At 40.8% G+C, this 19,307-nt stretch overlaps 1 protein-coding gene across 2 annotated transcripts; it reads right to left on the reverse strand.

Moving 5' to 3' along the window:
• Positions 1 to 1,448: 1,448 nt before the first annotated feature.
• Positions 1,449 to 19,075, reverse strand: prkaa2 (protein kinase, AMP-activated, alpha 2 catalytic subunit). Of its 2 annotated transcripts, XM_059340821.1 has the most exons (10): positions 18,976 to 19,075; positions 15,874 to 16,015; positions 10,749 to 10,842; positions 8,929 to 9,073; positions 7,437 to 7,524; positions 6,283 to 6,507; positions 5,429 to 5,591; positions 4,358 to 4,696; positions 4,140 to 4,266; positions 1,449 to 1,829 (listed from the first exon to the last, which is right to left on the reverse strand). In XM_059340821.1, exons 1-10 carry the CDS (start codon positions 19,073 to 19,075, stop codon positions 1,579 to 1,581), a joined length of 1,674 nt encoding a protein of 557 aa, XP_059196804.1. In that variant the 3' UTR covers positions 1,449 to 1,578. The 2 variants fall into 2 exon arrangements, with proteins under 2 accessions (XP_059196804.1, XP_059196803.1); XM_059340820.1 differs by lacking the exon at positions 18,976 to 19,075 and having other exon boundaries at positions 15,874 to 16,022.
• Positions 19,076 to 19,307: the final 232 nt, after the last annotated feature.

The raw sequence follows: 19,307 nt of genomic DNA on the forward strand, positions 1-19,307 counted from the left end.
AACGGTTTTGTGGGTGAAAAATCGAAGGGATATTTACGGTTTGCACAGCATTTCTGAAATGCATAAACATTTTTAGAGAATAAGGAGTTTGTGAAAATCCCAGATGTGAGATTGTGTGTATCTGTGCTTCAACACTAAATGCAGGACTAGTAGGTTCCATGCAGAGTATTACCGCCCCACTATCCTGCTGTCTATCAAGGTTCATTAGTCTTCTATCATCTATTCAAAATTAGCATAAAACTCCACGCTAATGCAGTGCTGAAATAATACAACTATAGTGCCTAAAAAACTATCTCTCAAAAATAAATATGGATCTGATATCTAAATAATAATTATCTTCTTTATGGTGTATAAAGTCTGTTATTTGGTATACGTTAGTCAACCTTTTCAGCTACGTAATATGATTGTAGTATAAATATAATATACATGGATAACAAAAGCTGTTTCTTTACAAACCATAAAAGACCTGAAATTAAATTTTAACCCTCAGACACAGATTAAATGCCAATTTTAACAACCACTGCCTTGATTAAAATATAAAACAAGAACTGACCTCTGATCAGTGTCTGGGGCAAACTCAGCAGGATTTCCCACCTTTTGGTTTAGTGGTGGGTGATGACATTTCAGCAGTTGAGAATAGATTGAAGTGAACTGTGATCCATTGCCTCGCACCAGAGCCTGGATCAGTTTTCACAAGCTGCAGCCTGACGTTTACACTCAAAGACCCCAAAAACTGTGTGAAAACAACAAAAAAAGAAGCTATTGATCTGACTTTCTTCCTCTCTATGTCTCCTTAATCTGAGGTGACAGATATTACACAGCAAAACCGGGAGTGTGAATTCAACTCACAGAGTGTTAAATTTAACACTTTTTCTGAGTTTATATAATTCTCATGGATTCTGAGTTAAAATGACACTTTGAAAAGTGTTAATATTTTAACTCTTTAATAGTGTGAAATATTTGACACCCTTGGTGTTGTTTTATGACACCACATAAGTGCACTTTTAACCCGAAATTGTGTTATTCCTTTTCCTTTTTGTTAATTTTTAACGTACATCTTGTTATTTTATGACACAAAGTGTAATTTCAACACTAAAATCGTGTTATTCCCTTACACTGTGAGTGTTAATTTTTAACATACATTGTGTGACTTTGACACCTTACAGTGTATATTTAACCCTAAAATCATGTAATTTCCTTTCACTAATGTGATAATTAACATTCATGTTTTGTTTTACGATACATTAAAAGTGCATTCTGTCTTTAACCGAACACACAAGTCACAAAATCTGAAAATCAACTCCAACTGAAGTGAATCTAACTCAGGTGTTAACATGTAACAACGCTGGCAGAGCTTTTTGATCACTACAAGTGTTATAACAACTCCAAAATCAACACTCACCAACTCAAAATTATCAACACTGAAAAACCAACACTACAGATTTTGCTGTGTCCAATACCACTGAAGTGGAGATGGAAAGGAGACAGAGAGAGGAAGTCACTCTGAACATCTACACTCCCTACGTCCCGGATCAGCGCAGACATCCAGGTTACAGCGAGGTCAGGAGTCGACGGGCCTCAGCGCGCCAGCGTGGTGATCAGACTGGCGCACATTTCAAAGAAGTCCATGGTGTGTGAGCCCTGACGAGGAGCGAGGAGAGGGTTGCTCCCAGACAGGGATCCCGGCAGGGAGGAGCTGAGTTGTGGCAGATCGATCGCTGGACTTGCGGAGTCGATGCTCAGTCTGGGTCTGTAGAGACCGGCCGTGGAGCCGGACCTCTGAGGGGTGGATGAACCCGATTTAAAGCCCACCGCCTCCATGATGTCATCTGGGGGGTTACACCAGCAGAGGATAGTAGCATCAGCATTCACAGAAGAGTATGTCATAAAGTGTTTATATAATTATTCTACAATTATACAAGAATTGTACTACTGCTAAAATAAATTAGTTTACATTTTTTGCATGTGCATTATGAAATGCATTTACAACAAACTCCTATAATGTCAATAAAGATTAAAATACTCCAAAGCAGAGTTATTATAGTCAACAAAAAGTAAAACTAAAACTAGCAGTGAAAAAAATAATTGGTGACACTTTACAATAACCATCTAAGTGATATTTATAGATGGTTTATAAACCAATTATTAACCATTTACAAAGTGCTATACATATTTAATCGTTAAATGTTTTCAACTAATTTCTTAAAGGTATAAAATCATTAACATACTTAATATGGTGTTTAAAATGTTATAATGAGTGCAACTAAAGCTATCAATAAACTATTAATTATAATTCAATTGTTTGATATTGGTAAATTAACTATAAACTTACATTAATATACCATTTTTTTGCCATTTATAAATGGTGTAGTTAGTAGTTAATATTAATAAATTATGTATTTACCATTTTAAATGGCCTATATACGGTTTATAAATGATGATTAAACATTAATAAATTATCTGTTTACCATTTATAAATGATGGTCATTGTAAAGTGTTACCAGTGTTTATATAATTATTCTACAATTATACAAGAATTGTACTACTGCCAAAATAAATGAGTTTAAATTTTTTGCATGTGCATTATGAAATGCATTTACAACAAACTCCTATTATGTCAATAAAGATTAAAATACTCCAAAGTTGAGTTATTATAATCAACAAAAAGTAAGACTAAAACTAGCAGTGAAAAAAATAATTTTGTTGTCTATAAAAAAATATAAAAACAATGATTAAAAGAAAAAAGACTAAACTAAAAAAAAACTAAAGAGCTGCTACAATTTTTATATTTTTTATAACACTTCAAGTAAACTAAAAACTAAACTGAAATCAAAACTGAAATTACAGACTGCTTCAAAATAATTACTAATACAATTTTCAAAACCATAATAACAGCTCCAAATTTTTTTCGCTTTTAACCAGTCAGGAAAAGTTAAATATCTCAAAAATAGAAGATAACAACAAGCAGAGGGAGAAGGTCACCTCTCCAAAAACCTGGCATCCTATCATTTTGAATCTGTGTGGAGGAAACAGGTTTTGTACAAGTCTATTTAAATCTGTGCCAAATCTTAAAACGTAGGCGAAGACATATGAAAGTGAAAAGCTCTTTGTGCTTGTATTTCTAGAAGAGTAGCCTAAGCAGACTCAAATGGAAAGTCAATGTTTAGGCTAAAACAAGAACCAGACCTGCCACCTGCCACCTGATTTGCATAAACACCTGCTCAGCTGCTTCAAATCCACCAACTCATCTGTGCTATCACCAAAACTAAGGCAGAGCCATGTAGAGTGCTCATTAAAACAGCAGAAAAAGTTGCTTTCATAGTGCTTATGATAGTTGCTTTGATTTGTCTTATTGCCAATTCTAAATTCTGTAGTGGCAAGTGCCATTTTCTTTGCAGCCATCAGTTGGGGCAGCGGCGTAAGGGCTTGGGACTCTAAAAAGCTTAACAAGCTGATTAGGAGGGCTGGCTCTGTGCTGGGGACTGCTGTAGAGTCCCTGCAGGTGGTGATGGAGAGAAAGATGGTACAGAAATTGTTGAGTATTAGGGACAATAACACGCATCCTTTGCACAGTCTAATGTGTAATGTGTAAAAGAGTGTTTTTAGTTGGAGGCTACGGCAGCTAGGCTGCAAAAAGGACAGATTTAAGAATACGTTTTTAGCTACTGCAATTGCACTTTATAATGACTCCCCTTTTAGTAAGGACAGAAGATTATTATTATTATTATTATTATTATTATTTATTTATTTATTTTAAAAAAATATTTATTTAAACTTTAGCTTAAGCTGCCTATACTGTATGTATCAAACTATATATTTGCACACCTGTTTATTAACACACCTGTATATTTGCACACTTGCTGTAACTGTTATCTATGAGTAACAGCTACTAATGCACGTGGACCATCCATTCCACCTCTTCTATACTAGGCTATGTATTCGGGCTCATGTTTTGTATAGATGGAATATGTATGTATACATGTGTTGTGTTGTGTTGTGTTGTGTTGTGTTGTGTTGTGTTGTGTTGTGTTGTGTGTATGTTAGCTGCTGGAACACCTACATTTCTCTGCTGGGATGAATAAAGTATATCTTATCTTATCTTATCTTAAATGTTGTGAGATGAGTTTTGTGTCATTCACCATCGATGCTCTTGAAGTCGAGGAGGTAGGATCTGCTGTCCACCTGGTACAGCTGCAGGCTCATCTTCACCAAGTTTCCCGTTACTGGATTCTTCCTCCGGACCCGCAGGTGATACGGGTTTACCACCTACAATACAAAATAACACACAAGCTCCTTCATATGTAGACCCATGTTTGCACCTGTATGTACAGTATCTGTGTATGATGTATCACATTACCTTCCAGTCAAAGCTGAGTTGTCTCATGGCTCTGTACACTTCAGCCATGATGTCATAAGGTCTGCTCTGACTCCTGATACCAAGGTGCCACTTTGCCTTCTTCACTGCCAGAGGTTTGGGCCGAGTGGTGTTGAGAGCATCCAGAGGACAGCGAGACTTGGGGCTGTCAGCCAGCAGCGGAGGCATCCTCTCTGGGTGGGGTTTGACCCCGGGGGGCAGCGGCATGCCCTCCTCTATGAAGGAGCCCTGGGGAGGGCTGGAGGCCAGGTAGAACTCACTGGCCTGCGTCATGATGCGCCGGTTGTCTATTATAAGGTGATAGGCTACTGCCAGCTGATCCTGCATGGTCAGAGGGAGAATTATTAAAACCTACAACAACTCTAATGTTAGTCTTTTGGCTAGTGTTGATAGCAGCCGGCAACCTCCGGGTCTGAGCAGGGAGGCAAACCAGGAAGTGCCTTAAGCTGCATTCTACCAACAAATTCCAGCAGGGGGTGCTAAGTTTGGCTGCAAAAACATTTCTGTCCATTCATTTCAATGCAAAATGAGAAAACTTCTCACTTGATTTATTACCTCTGAAATTTTTTTTCACTATGGTCTCAATCACTAGTACAAAATCTTCTTCAAGACAATTTCATGTTAATAGTTCAAACAATGGCCCCATTTAGAAGAAAATAGAAGATAAAGAATCGTATGATTTGGGGCGGGGCTACCTTTGATTGACAGGTCACTAACAAGGCGAACTGTCATCAGGAGAGAAGCAGAACAATGCGTATCCATGGCAATGTGTCAATATATAGATAGTTATAGTTATATAGATATTAGAAAAAGGATGGTTACCGGTTTGGTCTGATAACTTTGACCCTTTCATTGTATTTTCACTTAATGACAGTAAAAATGTCTTGTTCAGCGTTTTGGTTGGACTAACAGACACTCCAAGGAGTCGCTGCTCATTTTTCTGAGGTAAGTAACATACATTTTGTTTTTGTTCTTTTGCTAGCCAAAACTAACATCCCATTAAACTGATCAATGCTCATTTATTCCTAAAAAATGAGAATGTGTATAGAGTACCTGTGGATCCCCGCTGTAAAGGCTGGATATAACCTCGGACTCAGTGCATTCAAACTTGTCACACACTTCCCTGACGGCCTCCTCGTCCAGGACTGAAGTATCATACGAGGGGTCCTCAGGGAACAGGTAGCCTGGCAGGTCCTGCTTAAACCACTCATGTTCCCTGTGGAGGACAGAATAGATAGTCAAAGTTATAGCTCTTAACTTCAAAACCAAACCTAATGGTGACTGATTACTCTCTACATGTCACAGCAGTACGTGACATTTAAACTTGAAGCATGAAATCAAACTGTTGTCAAACACAGCAGTGTGTTTGTGTAGTGACACTTCTGATGGGGGACCTTTAACCCTTTATCAGGCAAAGAACTATATTCGGTAACTTCAGGTAATATTTCGAGAAAAAAAGTTGCAAATTTACTAGATAAAAGTGGCAAATCTACAAGAAATAAAGTCACAGATTTAAGAGATTTAAAGTGGCAAATCTGTGCGAAAAAAGTCGCAGATTTACGAGAAAAAAAGTGGGAAAAAAGCAACTTTTTTTCTCCCAGATTCACCGAATAACTTTCTTCAGTCTGTTTTTTAAAAACAATAATCATCTGACAGTGTTAATGAGTTGTAGGCAATGCAGTATTGAGGGCAGAGAAAAAAGCTGCATGAAAATTGTGCCTGGTTGGGACAGTAATCCTCAGCACAGTACAGCCACTGAAGCCTGTACAACACATCACAATCATTTCTCTTGTGTGACCGTGTCAAAAATCAACAGGGAGAAAAAGGAACAAGAGGAAATTAATGAGCCAGAAGATAAAGGCGGGCACTAAGAAGTGTCGCTTGAACTGACAGCGTAGGCTGAGCACCTGATGTCTTTGATGGTGGCTCTCTTCAGAGGGTCCACCTGCAGCATGTGCATGAGCAGCGAGGCCACCGAGCGAGTCAGGTACTCTGGGATGTAGAAGACGCCTCCTCTGATCTTCTTAAACAGCGTGGGGACGTGTTCGTCGTCGAAGGGTAGAGTGCCGCACAGCAGGGCGTACAGGATCACCCCACTGCTCCAGATGTCCACCTCTGGGCCTGCGTAGAGCCTGACACAGTGATGAGAACATGTGACATGTGACAACAACATGCACTGACTGTAACGGCACTGTAGTTTTACCTATATATAAGTCCTGACAGCTTGTTTAAAGGCACAGTTTCTGAACACAGGTTGTCTGAGCGTTTTAATACTTTCATAGTACAGGTACATCTCAAAAAATAAATGAATATCATGAAAAAGTTCAATATTTTCTGCCAATCATTTCAGAAAGTGAAACTCATACATTATATAGATTCATTACATGTAGAGTGAAATATTTCAAGCCTGTTTTTCTTGTAATTTTGGTGATTCTGGCTTTGAGATAATGAAAACACAAAACTCTCAGAAAATTTGAATATTGTGAAAAATTTCAATATGTGAGTCCTGGGTCAGTGGTGGTTTGGGGCCATGTCCTCTGCTGCTGTTGGTCCACTGTGTTTTCTGAAGTCCACAGTCAACATAGCAGCCATCTATCAGGACATTTTAGAGTCTTCATGTGGAGATGCTGGTTTCATTTTCCAGCAGGACTTGGCACCTGCCCACACTGGCAAAGGTACCAAAAGCTGCTTCAATGACCATGGTGTTACTGGGCTGGACTGGCCAGCAAACTGGGCTGACCTGAACCTCATAGGAGTCTATGGGCTGTTGTCAAGAGGAAGGTGAGAGACACCAGATGACCTGAAGGCTGCTATAAAAGCAACATGGTGCTGTAGGCTGATCTCCTCCATGCCACCAAGTATTAATGCAGTAATTCATGCAAAAGGAGCCCAACAAGTATTGATGTATAGAAATGAAGATACTTTTCAGAAGCATGACAATTGTGTTTAAAATATCCTTTTTCTTTTATGATCTTATGTAATATTCTAATTTTCTGAGACATTGAGTTTTGTGTTTTAAGTAAGATATATGATTGTCATTGTAACATGTGATCACACACACCTTCCTGAGATAACTTCTGGAGCAGCGTAGTTGGGTGAGCCGCAGCTCGTCCGTAGGAACTCCCCATCTGACATCATGTTTGACAGACCTGTTGACCAAAAGACACATTAACACCCTTCAGTCTTCACTGACAATAACACAGGCTCATGAAGCAGTATGCTATTGTCATATTATTGCAATTGGAACCTGGTCTCACAGGAATCCGTGAAATAGCCACGGGTTTGCCTAACTCAAAATCCGTGGAATAGCCACGGAATAACTCAAATTTCCGTGAAACTGACACGGATTTCTCTACAATGCAAGTTAATGATTATTCCATGGATATTTTTTCCTATTGGTTTGTTCCAAGTCACGTGACTTTCAAGGTCCCGCCGGTCAGGACAAAAAACATGGCGGACAGTTCACTCATTTTTAGTGAAAAAATCAATATTTTGACTTAGTTTCTGCATAAAAATGGATTTTGACCACATTTCTAGCGAGAAATATATGTTTTATTTTCTAAATATTCACTCAGTGAATGTACAAAATGACTTTGTATGTTGGAATAGCCACGGGATATGACTGTCATTAACTTGCATTGTAGCGAAATCCGTGTCAGTTTCACGGAAATGAATCCGTGGCTATTCCACGGATTCCTGTGAGACCATCTTGTCCAATTGATCCTTTGGTTGAACTACACATGGCCCAGCAGAGGGAGGGTGAGAGTTATAGACTGTGTACACCGCTGATATCTTTATCCTCCTTTACCCGCCAAGACTCTAAGCTCTAAACACAAAGCTGATCTAATTGGATGAGCTTCTCTCTGCCTGCCAGGGCCAAACGCTAAACACCAGACGCACTGCGATCTGCTGACCTTCCCTTTTATCTTTTATCCCTGTGCCTTTAACACTGCCTCTACAGTGTCTGCTGCTCTCAGCCAAAACACTTCTCCTGCTGTACACCCCTCTGCCGCACCCCTGTGATTCCTTCCCTATCAGATGACACTGGGCCTCAAGGCTTCCTGCCAGACATGATATGAGACCTGGCCGTTGCTAGGGGACCTCTCTCCACCACACACACCCTGCTGTGCACAAGGGCCTTCGTCTGTTTGTGAAAATATTTCTCTATTTCATGGCCGATTGCATCAGGCACGGTCTCTCGGCCAATCAGCTAGAACAATTATGCCAAAACCGATAGGAAACTGTGCTCAGTGCGAAATTCATTTTCATCTAATAATGAGGTTAACAGGTGCATGATGGTGATTTCACACTTTTCTACAAGTGTATAATTAGGTGTATAATTACGCTTTGTCCTATAACTCTGCAGCAAATGTTCACTTGTCTCTAATCAAACTGTCCAAGTACTGTAATTCCATTCAGCTCTGCCTCTTTGTCCTTCTTATTCCCTCATAAACATATTCTGTTATACATTCTCTCTTAAATGTCCTAACAATTGTTTTGTCAATCCTTCCATCTCTTCCTCTAACTGTGACTCCGGTCTCTGATGATCCTACCGAAGTCGGCTATCTTGGCGTTCTTGCTGGCGTCCAGCAGGACGTTCTCAGGTTTAAGGTCTCTGTGGACCACCATGTGCCTGTGACAGTAGTCCACAGCTGAGATTATCTGCTGGAAAAGACGGCGAGCTTCTGTGTCCTCCACCTGAAAGACACGATGTGAACGGACATTGGTTGGACTGAGTATTTTTCGGATTGTGTGGAAAGAATGGTGTGTTGTGTTGTTAAGAGCAGATGTATCATGTTCAGGGTTGGTCATGGGGTTGTGATGGCTCAGGGCCCAGGGAAAGTTCAAGTCGGATTATTCTATTAAAATAAACAGAATCCCCAGGAGAGGTCATCTCTATGTAGCGGGCAGTATCTGGACTGAGTGAGTGTGTGTGTGCGTGTGTGTGTGTGTGTGTGTGGGATACCATGCTTCACTTAAAGTTTAAATCACAAATGTTAAATGGTAAACATTGACTGAAAGGTGCAGCTATGATGGTGTGCAAGAACACTGACTGTTGTCAAACTAATTTTCATGATTTATGAAAGTATCCAACGCATTAATTAAGTTTACAGCGAGAGAGAAAGAGATTTTTTTGCAGTGAGGTTGTATGAGGTTCTTATCCATAGGCAGTGTGTAATATATATATATATATATATATATATATATATATATATGTGTGTGTAAATATAAAAATGAAAATGAAAAGTAAAAAGTGACATACATTTTTTTTTCCGTCAGTTGCTGCCCCCGTCCAAGGCAGTGCATAGCTTAGTTTCTCTTCTCCAATCTACTGTAGGTAATAAACTGACTATGGATACATACCCAGTGTTTCTCCTACGTACGAAATACGTTTGCCGTTGCTGAAATTTCACATGATCACTTATATCAATGTGCCACTAATGATTTCTACTTGTACTGTGTGAGCACAACAACACACAACGTTATTTTCGACTTGTTCTGAGTCATCAACGAGCGCATCAAATCCTGTCGGACCCTCTTAGGACATCAATGTAAAAGGTAACGTTCAAGCTAGCGACTTTGCTGCTAGATTAAGCGACTTTTCAGACCCCCTAGCGACAAATCTAGTGACTTTTTCTGGTGTTACTGGAGACTTGAAGCGGCCCAGTCCTCCCGCAGCAGTCTCTCCCAGCTGCAGTCACAGAGCCGGAGGGGACGTTAACCCCTTAGCATCCAGTCTGCAAATCGCGCAAGCGCGAAGTCGCCGCTGGCTGGTTTACAGTCCGTGTCTCTTTTGGGTCACTTTAGCCGGTCCCAAGGCCGGATTAAGGAGGAGGGTTGAAATTGTGACAGAAGATAGTGCACTTGCAGTTCTAAACATTTTTTACGGTGTTTTTACTCACTTTTTGTCTTCCCCACAACATTATTCCTCTCTCCTACAGCGTCCATTACAAGTACATGCACATGGTAAATTATGCAAATTAAGCGATGACTAGCGACTTCTAGGGACTTTTTGGACAGCCAATAGCTACTTTCCTTACTGAGGAGTGAGCAACACTGCTCATGGCCACGGACACAGCAGCACTGCTGCTGAAATTTTTTTTAGGGGAAACAATGCATACCTCATACAACCCCACTTTAAAAAAATCTATCTCTTTAAAAGGCGGAAAAAATACATACTATGGTGCAAAATATAGGTACATCCCTGATTTTAAAAAATGGGCATAAATACATTTAAATAATGTGCATAAAGAAAGTGCTTTGATGTCTCTACAGAGTAAGAGTAAATCCATAAAGTTTTGAAAGAAATCATAAGGGCTTATACAACTTATTGTATTTATAAAGTAACATCAAAGAGATTGAAACGTCTTACCCGTCCATTCTTGCAGATGTAGTCAAATAACTCCCCTCCAGATACATACTCCATCACCATGAAGAAATCTGTGGGTGTGCTTATCACCTGGTACCTTAAACACAAATGAACATATTGTACATTAATTAACACTCGAGCGTCTATTAGATCATATCCCTAAATCCTAATTGAACTATTAACACACCAACAGGCTTTTATATCATCAATAACCAAATGTATTTACTTCAAAACAACCACAGAATAAATAAACAGAAACAAATACACAGAGAGGAGAGGCTAAGCTGTGATGTATGGCTGCTGAGTGCGGGCATTATTTTCATAAAGGTCAGGTATATTAAAATGCAGGCCCAATCTCATGAATGGCTGCTCTTGTGAGATTCGGTACTTTATCATAATCTACTTCATTCCTGTTGAGCCGGGTGTAGCACAACACAGTCAGCACCGTGGGAGAAATAAACACAAACAGAATCACAATTTCTTTCTCTTTCTGTGTTACACACACACACACACACACACACACACACACACACACACACACATTCTAGGAAATCTAAACAGTGAGAGCACTAGAGGGAAATGTTAAGACATTTATTCTAATTCATTCCACTTCATGCTGGATTTGCAAACAGGGATAATATATCACACAGTTGCTTTGCTCAGCCCAGTGTCCATGCAGACAGACAGACTGTGTATCAATCAATCAATACATACAAGAGAAATGTAACACAAAGTGATTCACATAGAAACAAGCAAACACCCTCCATCCACCCATCCCATTAAAAACAAAGCGCCATCTCAACGTTAAGCAGTGAGGAAACACTGGAGGCAGGTTAGAAATGAATATGATAAAATAAATAAAAATAAAGTAAGGTAAGATAAAAATTAAATAAAAACAAAAGTAAATAATAATTACAATAAAAAGTAAAAAAGCTACATAAAAAGATGAAAAGAATAAATAAATAATTAAAAAGTAGAAAGTAGAGCACGATATATATATATATATATATACTATATATATATATATATATATATATATATATAAAAGAGAAAATGTTGTAACACTAAGATGCATGAGCAGAAAAATATTTAAAAATGGTTCAAGTAAAAGCCAAATTAAAAAGATAAGTCTTAAGTTTGCTCTTAAAAATATGAACTGTGTTTGTGCCTAAAATGTGTGTGAATCAAGCTGAACATTCAACCACTAAAACTAATTTTTCTGTTATGAAAGCAAGTAAATAACTACCATTTGACAACTTAATCCAGAAACAATGATGCACTTTACTATTTTTAAAGTTTTTTTTATAAAACAGTAACTTTAATAATTAAGATACCGGTAATCATTATAACTATATTTTAGCACTAAAAATATCAGTTCAGTTAAAGAGCTTCTACATACTGGTGTATTAACCATTACAGAAACACAAAAATGATTTTGGTTACTGCTAATGCTGTTAATTTAGGACAGCTGTGGCACAAACCGGTGGTCTAATAAATGTGCTAAGCATTGTATATGTCAGTGACAGACTGTCCCCACAGTGCTGAAGCTTATGAGCTGAGAGCTCACATATCTGCCGTAGCTCACAGTGGACTAACCCTAACCTAAAAATAACACAGAGATTGTTGAAAGAGACATGGACTGACAAGGAGAAAGAGGCCAGGGAGACAGACGGAAAAGGACTGAAAGAAACACAAAGTCAGAGAGAAAAACACAAGTAGGGCCAAGACACCTGGACGAAGAGAAGGATTTAGTAATGCAGGAACTAAGGCAGCTTTATTGTCTTAACTGAGAAAGCAGAAGTTAAAGTGCATTGGTATGTTTATGTGTTCTCCCTCCTGGGAGCCCTATGGGCATGCTCAGTGCAGCCCAGCTGTAGTAAACAAACAAGAACACGCAGAGCATGCCACAACAGAGGAAACACAACATAGCAAAAGGCCTGTAGAACCTGATTATGTAATAAATTCCCAATAATGTAATAACCCCGATAATGTAATAAAAATCTGCACTTGAGTCCATTGAAAATGTAATAAAACCTGATAATGTAATAACTTCCCGATAATGTAATAAAGTGCATTTCCCAATAATGTAATACACTTTTTTTTTTGCCAATAATGTAATAAAGTATAACATTAATGGGAGGTTTTTACATTATCAGGTTAGCCTTCATTTCACAAGTCCTGATAATGTAATAATTCCCCAATATTGTAATAATTTAACAGCAGACCACCCATTACTTGGGTTCAAGTGGTGATACTGTGTATTAACTCTAGCTCAAGAGCTCTAGCGTCACCAATAGGTCAAAGTTGAATGTTTATTAACTTTTGACCCATCCATCCATCCATTCTCGTCCGCTTATCCGGGGCTGGGTCGCGGGGGCAGCAGGCTCAGCAGGGCATTCCAGGCGCCCCTCTCCCCAGCCACAACGTCCAGCTCCTCCTGGGGGACCCCGAGGCGTTCCCAGGCCAGGCGAGAGATATAATCCCTCCACCGTGTTCTGGGTCTTCCCCGGGGCCTCCTACCAGTTGGACGTGCCCGGAACACCTCTAACGGGAGGCGCCCGGGAGGCATCCTTACCAGATGCCCAAACCACCTCAACTGGCTCCTTTCGACGCGAAGGAGCAGCGGCTCTACTCCGAGCTCCCTCCGGATGTCTGAGCTCCTCACCCTATCTCTAAGGCTGAGCCCAGCCACCCTACGGAGGAAGCTCATTTCGGCCGCTTGTACCCGCGATCTCATTCTTTCGGTCACTACCCAAAGCTCATGACCATAGGTGAGGGTTGGAATGTAGATGGACCGGTAAATCGAGAGCTTTGCCTTCAGGCTCAGCTCCTTCTTCACCACGACGGTCCGGTACAACGCCCGCATCACTGCTGACGCTGCACCAAACCGCCTGTCCATCTCACGCTCCATTCTACCCTCACTCGTGAACAAGACCCCGAGATACTTGAACTCCTTCGCTTGAGGCAGTACCTCTCTCCCCACCCGGAGGGGGCAGTCCACCGTTTTCCGGCAGAGAACCATGGCCTCAGACTTGGAGGTGCTGACTCTCATCCCAACCGCTTCACACTCGGCTGCAAACCGCCCCAGTGAGTGCTGGAGGTCCCGGCTTGATGAAGCCAAAAGAACCACATCATCTGCAAAAAGCAGAGATGCAATTCTGAGGTCACCAAACCGGATCCCTTCCTCCCCCCGGCTGCGCCTTGAGATCCTGTCCATGAAGACCACGAACAGAATCGGAGACAAGGGGCAACCCTGGCGGAGGCCAACAGGGAACGTGTTTGACGTTGTGCCGAGTATGCGGACACTGCTCTCACTTTGGTTATATAGGGACCGGATAGCTCGTAGCAACGAGCCCGGCACCCCATACTCCCGCAGTACCCCCCACAAGACTCCCCGAGGGACACGGTCATAAGCCTTCTCCAAATCCACAAAACACATGTAGACTGGATGGGCAAACTCCCATGCCCCCTCCAGAAGTCTCGCAAGGGTAAAGAGCTGGTCCGCTGTTCCACGGCCAGGACGAAAGCCGCATTGTTCCTCCTGAATCTGCGGTTCGGCAATCGGCCGGAGCCTCCTTTCCAGCACCCTGGAGTAGACTTTCCCAGGGAGGCTGAGAAGTGTAATTCCACGGTAATTGGAACACACCCTCCGGTCCCCCTTTTTGAAAATGGGAACCACCACCCCGGTCTGCCAATCCACAGGCACTGTCCCAGACCTCCACGCGACACTGAAGAGGCGTGTCAACCATGACAACCCAACAATGTCCAGAGCCTTCAGCATCTCAGGGCGAATCTCATCCAACCCTGGCGCCTTGCCGCCGGGCAGCTTTTTAACTACCTCGGCGACCTCCGCCAGGGATATTGATGAGTCTTCCCCTGAGTCTTCAGACTCTGCCTCCTCTACGGAGGACGTTTTGGCTGGATTAAGGAGTTCCTCAAAGTGTTCTTTCCACCGTCTAAGGACATCCCCAGGTCGGGTCAGCAGGTCTCCTCCCCCGCTGAACACAGCTTGGGCCAAGCCCTGCTTTCCCTTCCTGAGTCGCCTGGCGGTTTTCCAGAACCTCTTTGAGGCCGACCGGAAGTCCTCCTCCATGGCCTCCCCGAATTCCTCCCATACCCGAGTTTTTGCTTCAGCGACTGCCACAGCTGCAGCCCTTCTGGCCGAACGGTACCTGTCTGCTGATTCCAGAGACCCCTCGGCCAGCCAAGACCGAAAGGCCTCCTTCTTCAGCTTGACGGCCTCCCTCACCGCTGGTGTCCACCAGCGGGTTCTTGGGTTGCCGCCACGACAGGCACCGATGGCCTTCAGGCCACAGCTCCTACCAGCCGCGTCAACAATTGAGGCTTTGAACATGGCCCATTCGGACTCCATGTCCCCAGCCTCACCCGGGATGTTGGAGAAATTCTTCCGGAGGCGTGAGTTGAAGACCCTGCAGACAGGCCTGCCTGTCTGCAGGGTCTGCAGGGTCTGCAGGCCTAAGGTCTGCCAGACGTTCCCAGTTCACCCTCACTATGCGTTTGGGTTTGCCAGGTCTGTCTAGCATCCTCCCCCGCCACCTGATCCAACTCACCACCAGGTGGTGATCAGTTGACAGCTCTGCTCCTCTCTTCACCCGAGTGTCCAAAACATGCGGCCGCAGATCAGACGATACGATAATAAAATCGATCATCGATCTTTGGCCTAGAGTGCTCTGGTACCAGGTACACTTATGAACAACTCTATGCTCGAACATGGTGTTCGTTATGGACAATCCATGACTAGCACAGAAGTCCAATAACAGAACACCACTCGGGTTTAGATCGGGCAGGCCGTTCCTCCCAATCACCCCCCTCCAGGTATTACATAGTAATACCTGGAGGGGGGAGGTGTAATAACTGATAATGTAATAACTGGTATTACCAGTTATTACATTATCAGGTTTTATTACATTTTCAATGGACTCAAGTGAAGATTTTTATTACATTATCGGGGTTATTACATTATCTGGAATTTATTACATTATCAGGTTCTACAAGGCCCACATTACAACTGCCACTAATTTAACAGAGTGAAGTTATATCTCTGTGACAGCACCGAGCACGGAGTTTTACAATCTGTCAGAAGGATGTGTCGTCTTTCCCTACTTACAGCTTGATAATGTGAGGGTGTCTGAACAGTTTGAGGTTCTGGATCTCCCGTTTGATCTTCCCGACGACATCGAGGCTTCGGATCTTCTGTCTGTTTAGGATCTTTACAGCCACTTTATGGCCCGTCAGCTGATGCACCCCAACTGAAAACAAGAGAATGCAGATATGAAGCAGACAGAGCACACAGAGGTTAACCCTTAATAGGGCATTCATTGAAATACTTGCAAATTCCAAATTTCAACCCTAGAGAATATTGGAGGATATTACATACTGCCAGAATGTGTAAAAAAAAACATATGGATCCGGGGTAGGGGAGTAATATTTTGAGAAATAAATTTACGAGATTAAAGTGGCAAATCTATGAGAAAAATTGTGCGGATTTATGAGATTTAAAGTGGTGAATCTGCGAGAAGAAAGCTTTTTCTCCCACTTTTTTCTCGTAAATCTGTGACTTTTTTCACGCAGACTTGCCACTTTAAATCTCTTAAATCTGCAACTTTTTTTCTTGTACATCTGCCACTTTAATCTAGTAAATTTGCAATTTTTTGGCGAAATATTTAAATTTTTTATTTTGGATATCCGCTGAAGTTACCAAATACACTTCTTCGCCCGATAAAGGGTTAAAAACCACATAGAGGCTTAGGCACAAGATATATGGAGGATGGTTAAAGTTTGATTTGGATTATCTGTTGAACAGCAGGCTTAAACTAGGGATGTCGAGATATACGGATCATCCCAATAACCATGACATTTGAAAAATGTAATACTGAATTAGGGCTGGGTCATATGGACCAAAAGTCATATCCCGGTATATTTAGGCTGAATATCGATATACGTTATACATCCCCATATTTTTATCGCAAAGTGAGAGCAAATGTTCAGTCACAGTCAAATATATGACATGTCACAAGTCGTTTTAATGAAACCGTTTCTTTAAGTGAACATAAATACTGTACACCAACAGGAGTACCTTTTTTTTTTTTTTTTTTAAATCAAAGCTCCATAAAGTTCACATTTAAATAAATAAAAAATATCTTAAATAAAAACAGCCTATGAAATAAAATAGGCCAATCTTTTTCTGAAATAAATATATTTATAAGAGAAAAAAATAACGAACATTACAAAAGAACCAAATATGACAAACCCTAGTAAGGGCAGCATTTATATATAAAGGGGGAAAAAAGAACTATATCGATTTTCCATATCACCTTTAAAAATATATCAACATATTTTTTATATCGATATATCGGCCAGCCCTATACTGAATTAATTTCCCTTTCTCCCTTTTGTATGCTATTGTAGACATCTGTTTACAGACAAAACATACCATAAACAAAGATTAGTTTGACTGGAGATTTTCAAACTTTCTGTAGATATCTTGATAATATCGTTTTCTTCTGCCACAATAACTGTGTTGTTATAATCTGATATTGTGACAGCCCTAGGTTCAACAAAACAGTAAATTATTATTATTATTATTATGATGTTTGCCCTGTGGTTTTAATGCTTGCCCTACCATAGCCCTTGTCTTCTTTCTTTTCTTTTACCTGCTTATTGATTTCTTGTTATAAATATACAAAGATGCCCCAAACAAAATAAGTAGATTAATTATGATTAGAAGATAGATACATTAAAATAAAAGTACAGCAGCAAAGGGCTACATGCAGCTAATTCAGATAATAAAGTATGCATATCAATTTCACTGTTTAGGTGACAACTTAAGTATCAATAACACATATAAGAAGATAGATTTAGATAATAATAATAATAATAATAATAATTAAAGGAAATAAGAAATAGAAATAAATAAAAATAGAAATAAAATAATGTAATATATGTAAACTCCCATATGTAATAGGGTTGTCAAAAGTATCGATACTCAAAAAAGTATTGATACTAAAACGTTGTATCCGGATACAATACTCATTTTCAAAAGTATCGAGTATCTGAAGCTTGTCATAATTCAAATCAAATCAAATCAAACTTTATTTATATAGCGCTTTTCATACATAAAAATGCAACACAAAGTGCTTTACAAAAAAATTTTTGCAGTTTAAAAAATTAAAAAATTAAAAATTGCAGTTTCTTTTTGCACAACTGTTTTTTATTATAAATATTTAACCTGTGGTACTGTTAATTTTAACATGTTGCATTTTTCTTGTTAATAAAAATATTTCTGTTACATTTTGGGGTCTTTGTTTTTATCATTGTGGTATCGAAAATGGCATCGAGTATCGAATATTTTCCTGAGTATCGGTATCGAGTTGAAAATTTTAGTATCGTGACAACCCTAATATGTAATTATTACAATTAGACAAACAACCATTCCCATCAGTAAAACCCAATATAGATTTTTGCGTGGATTTTACTACTTGCTAGGATGCAAAAATGATCTCACTCACTCATCTCACTCAGAATTTACACCTGCTTAGAAATGAAGCCCTGACTTGAGGTGTGTTTAAATACATCCCCCAAGCTGCGCACACCACACACAGCTTTGACTTAAAGCTCACAAGGTCATGCCCGAAAACTAGCAAAGAAAACTGAGATGTTATCCTGTGGCAGGCCTCTCCAGGGAAACTTTACTCCTGTGAAAGCTTTTCCCGACTTACTAGACACTCCACATGGTAACACCGGGAGAAAGTGACAACATTTGAGAGCAGAGACCCGTTTATAAACATTAAGTCAACACTCAGCTCACGCGGTGGGTTTAGGGAAAACTGTAAAGCTTCACGTGCGTCCTTTACTGCAACACGAGGCATATAACCAACATAAACTCCTCCTTGTTTAAATACATAAACGTTAATATGACTGTGCATTTCTTTGTAGCTGTTGTCCTCCAGGTAGTTTCACCTGCCATGGCTGATAACAGTAGCTACAGAGGGGGCTTCGGTGACTTTCAAGCTGGCAGATTCTCGGAGTACATTTACGCTTTAAATCCCTTCCGTCGCTTCCGTTAAACCGGCCAGCTGCGCAAACTGCGCACTGACCGCCGGCAAGTTGAACACAGTCCGCTGAGGGGGGAGGCTACTTCACGTTACTCCAGCTGAAACACGCAAACGCACACGCTAAGGTGGATATTGACAAAAAAGCATGACTTAACTCTTCACTTTCCCGAATGTTCCCACTCCGAGCGTGTCTCCCAGGATGTAGTGGCCGATCTTTACCCTGCCTTCGTGTTTCTGTTGTTGCCGCTCTGCCATCTTCTCCGTTACCAGCGGCTGGGCTCGCGCGGTGCGGCGGCTGTGCTGCCTGCCTGCCTATGGAGCGCAGAGAGGGGCGGGGCACTTCACTCCTGTCACCGCGAGGAAGAGAAGAAGCACCTAAAGCAGGGGTGTCAAACTCTGGCCCGCGAGCCAAATTTGGCCCGCAGTGTAATTTTATTTGGCCCGCAAGGCAATACCAAATTATTATATAATTATTGTACTATAAAAG

Source organism: Centropristis striata, chromosome 9 (assembly GCF_030273125.1).
Source record: "Centropristis striata isolate RG_2023a ecotype Rhode Island chromosome 9, C.striata_1.0, whole genome shotgun sequence".
Taxonomy (NCBI): domain Eukaryota; kingdom Metazoa; phylum Chordata; class Actinopteri; order Perciformes; family Serranidae; genus Centropristis; species Centropristis striata.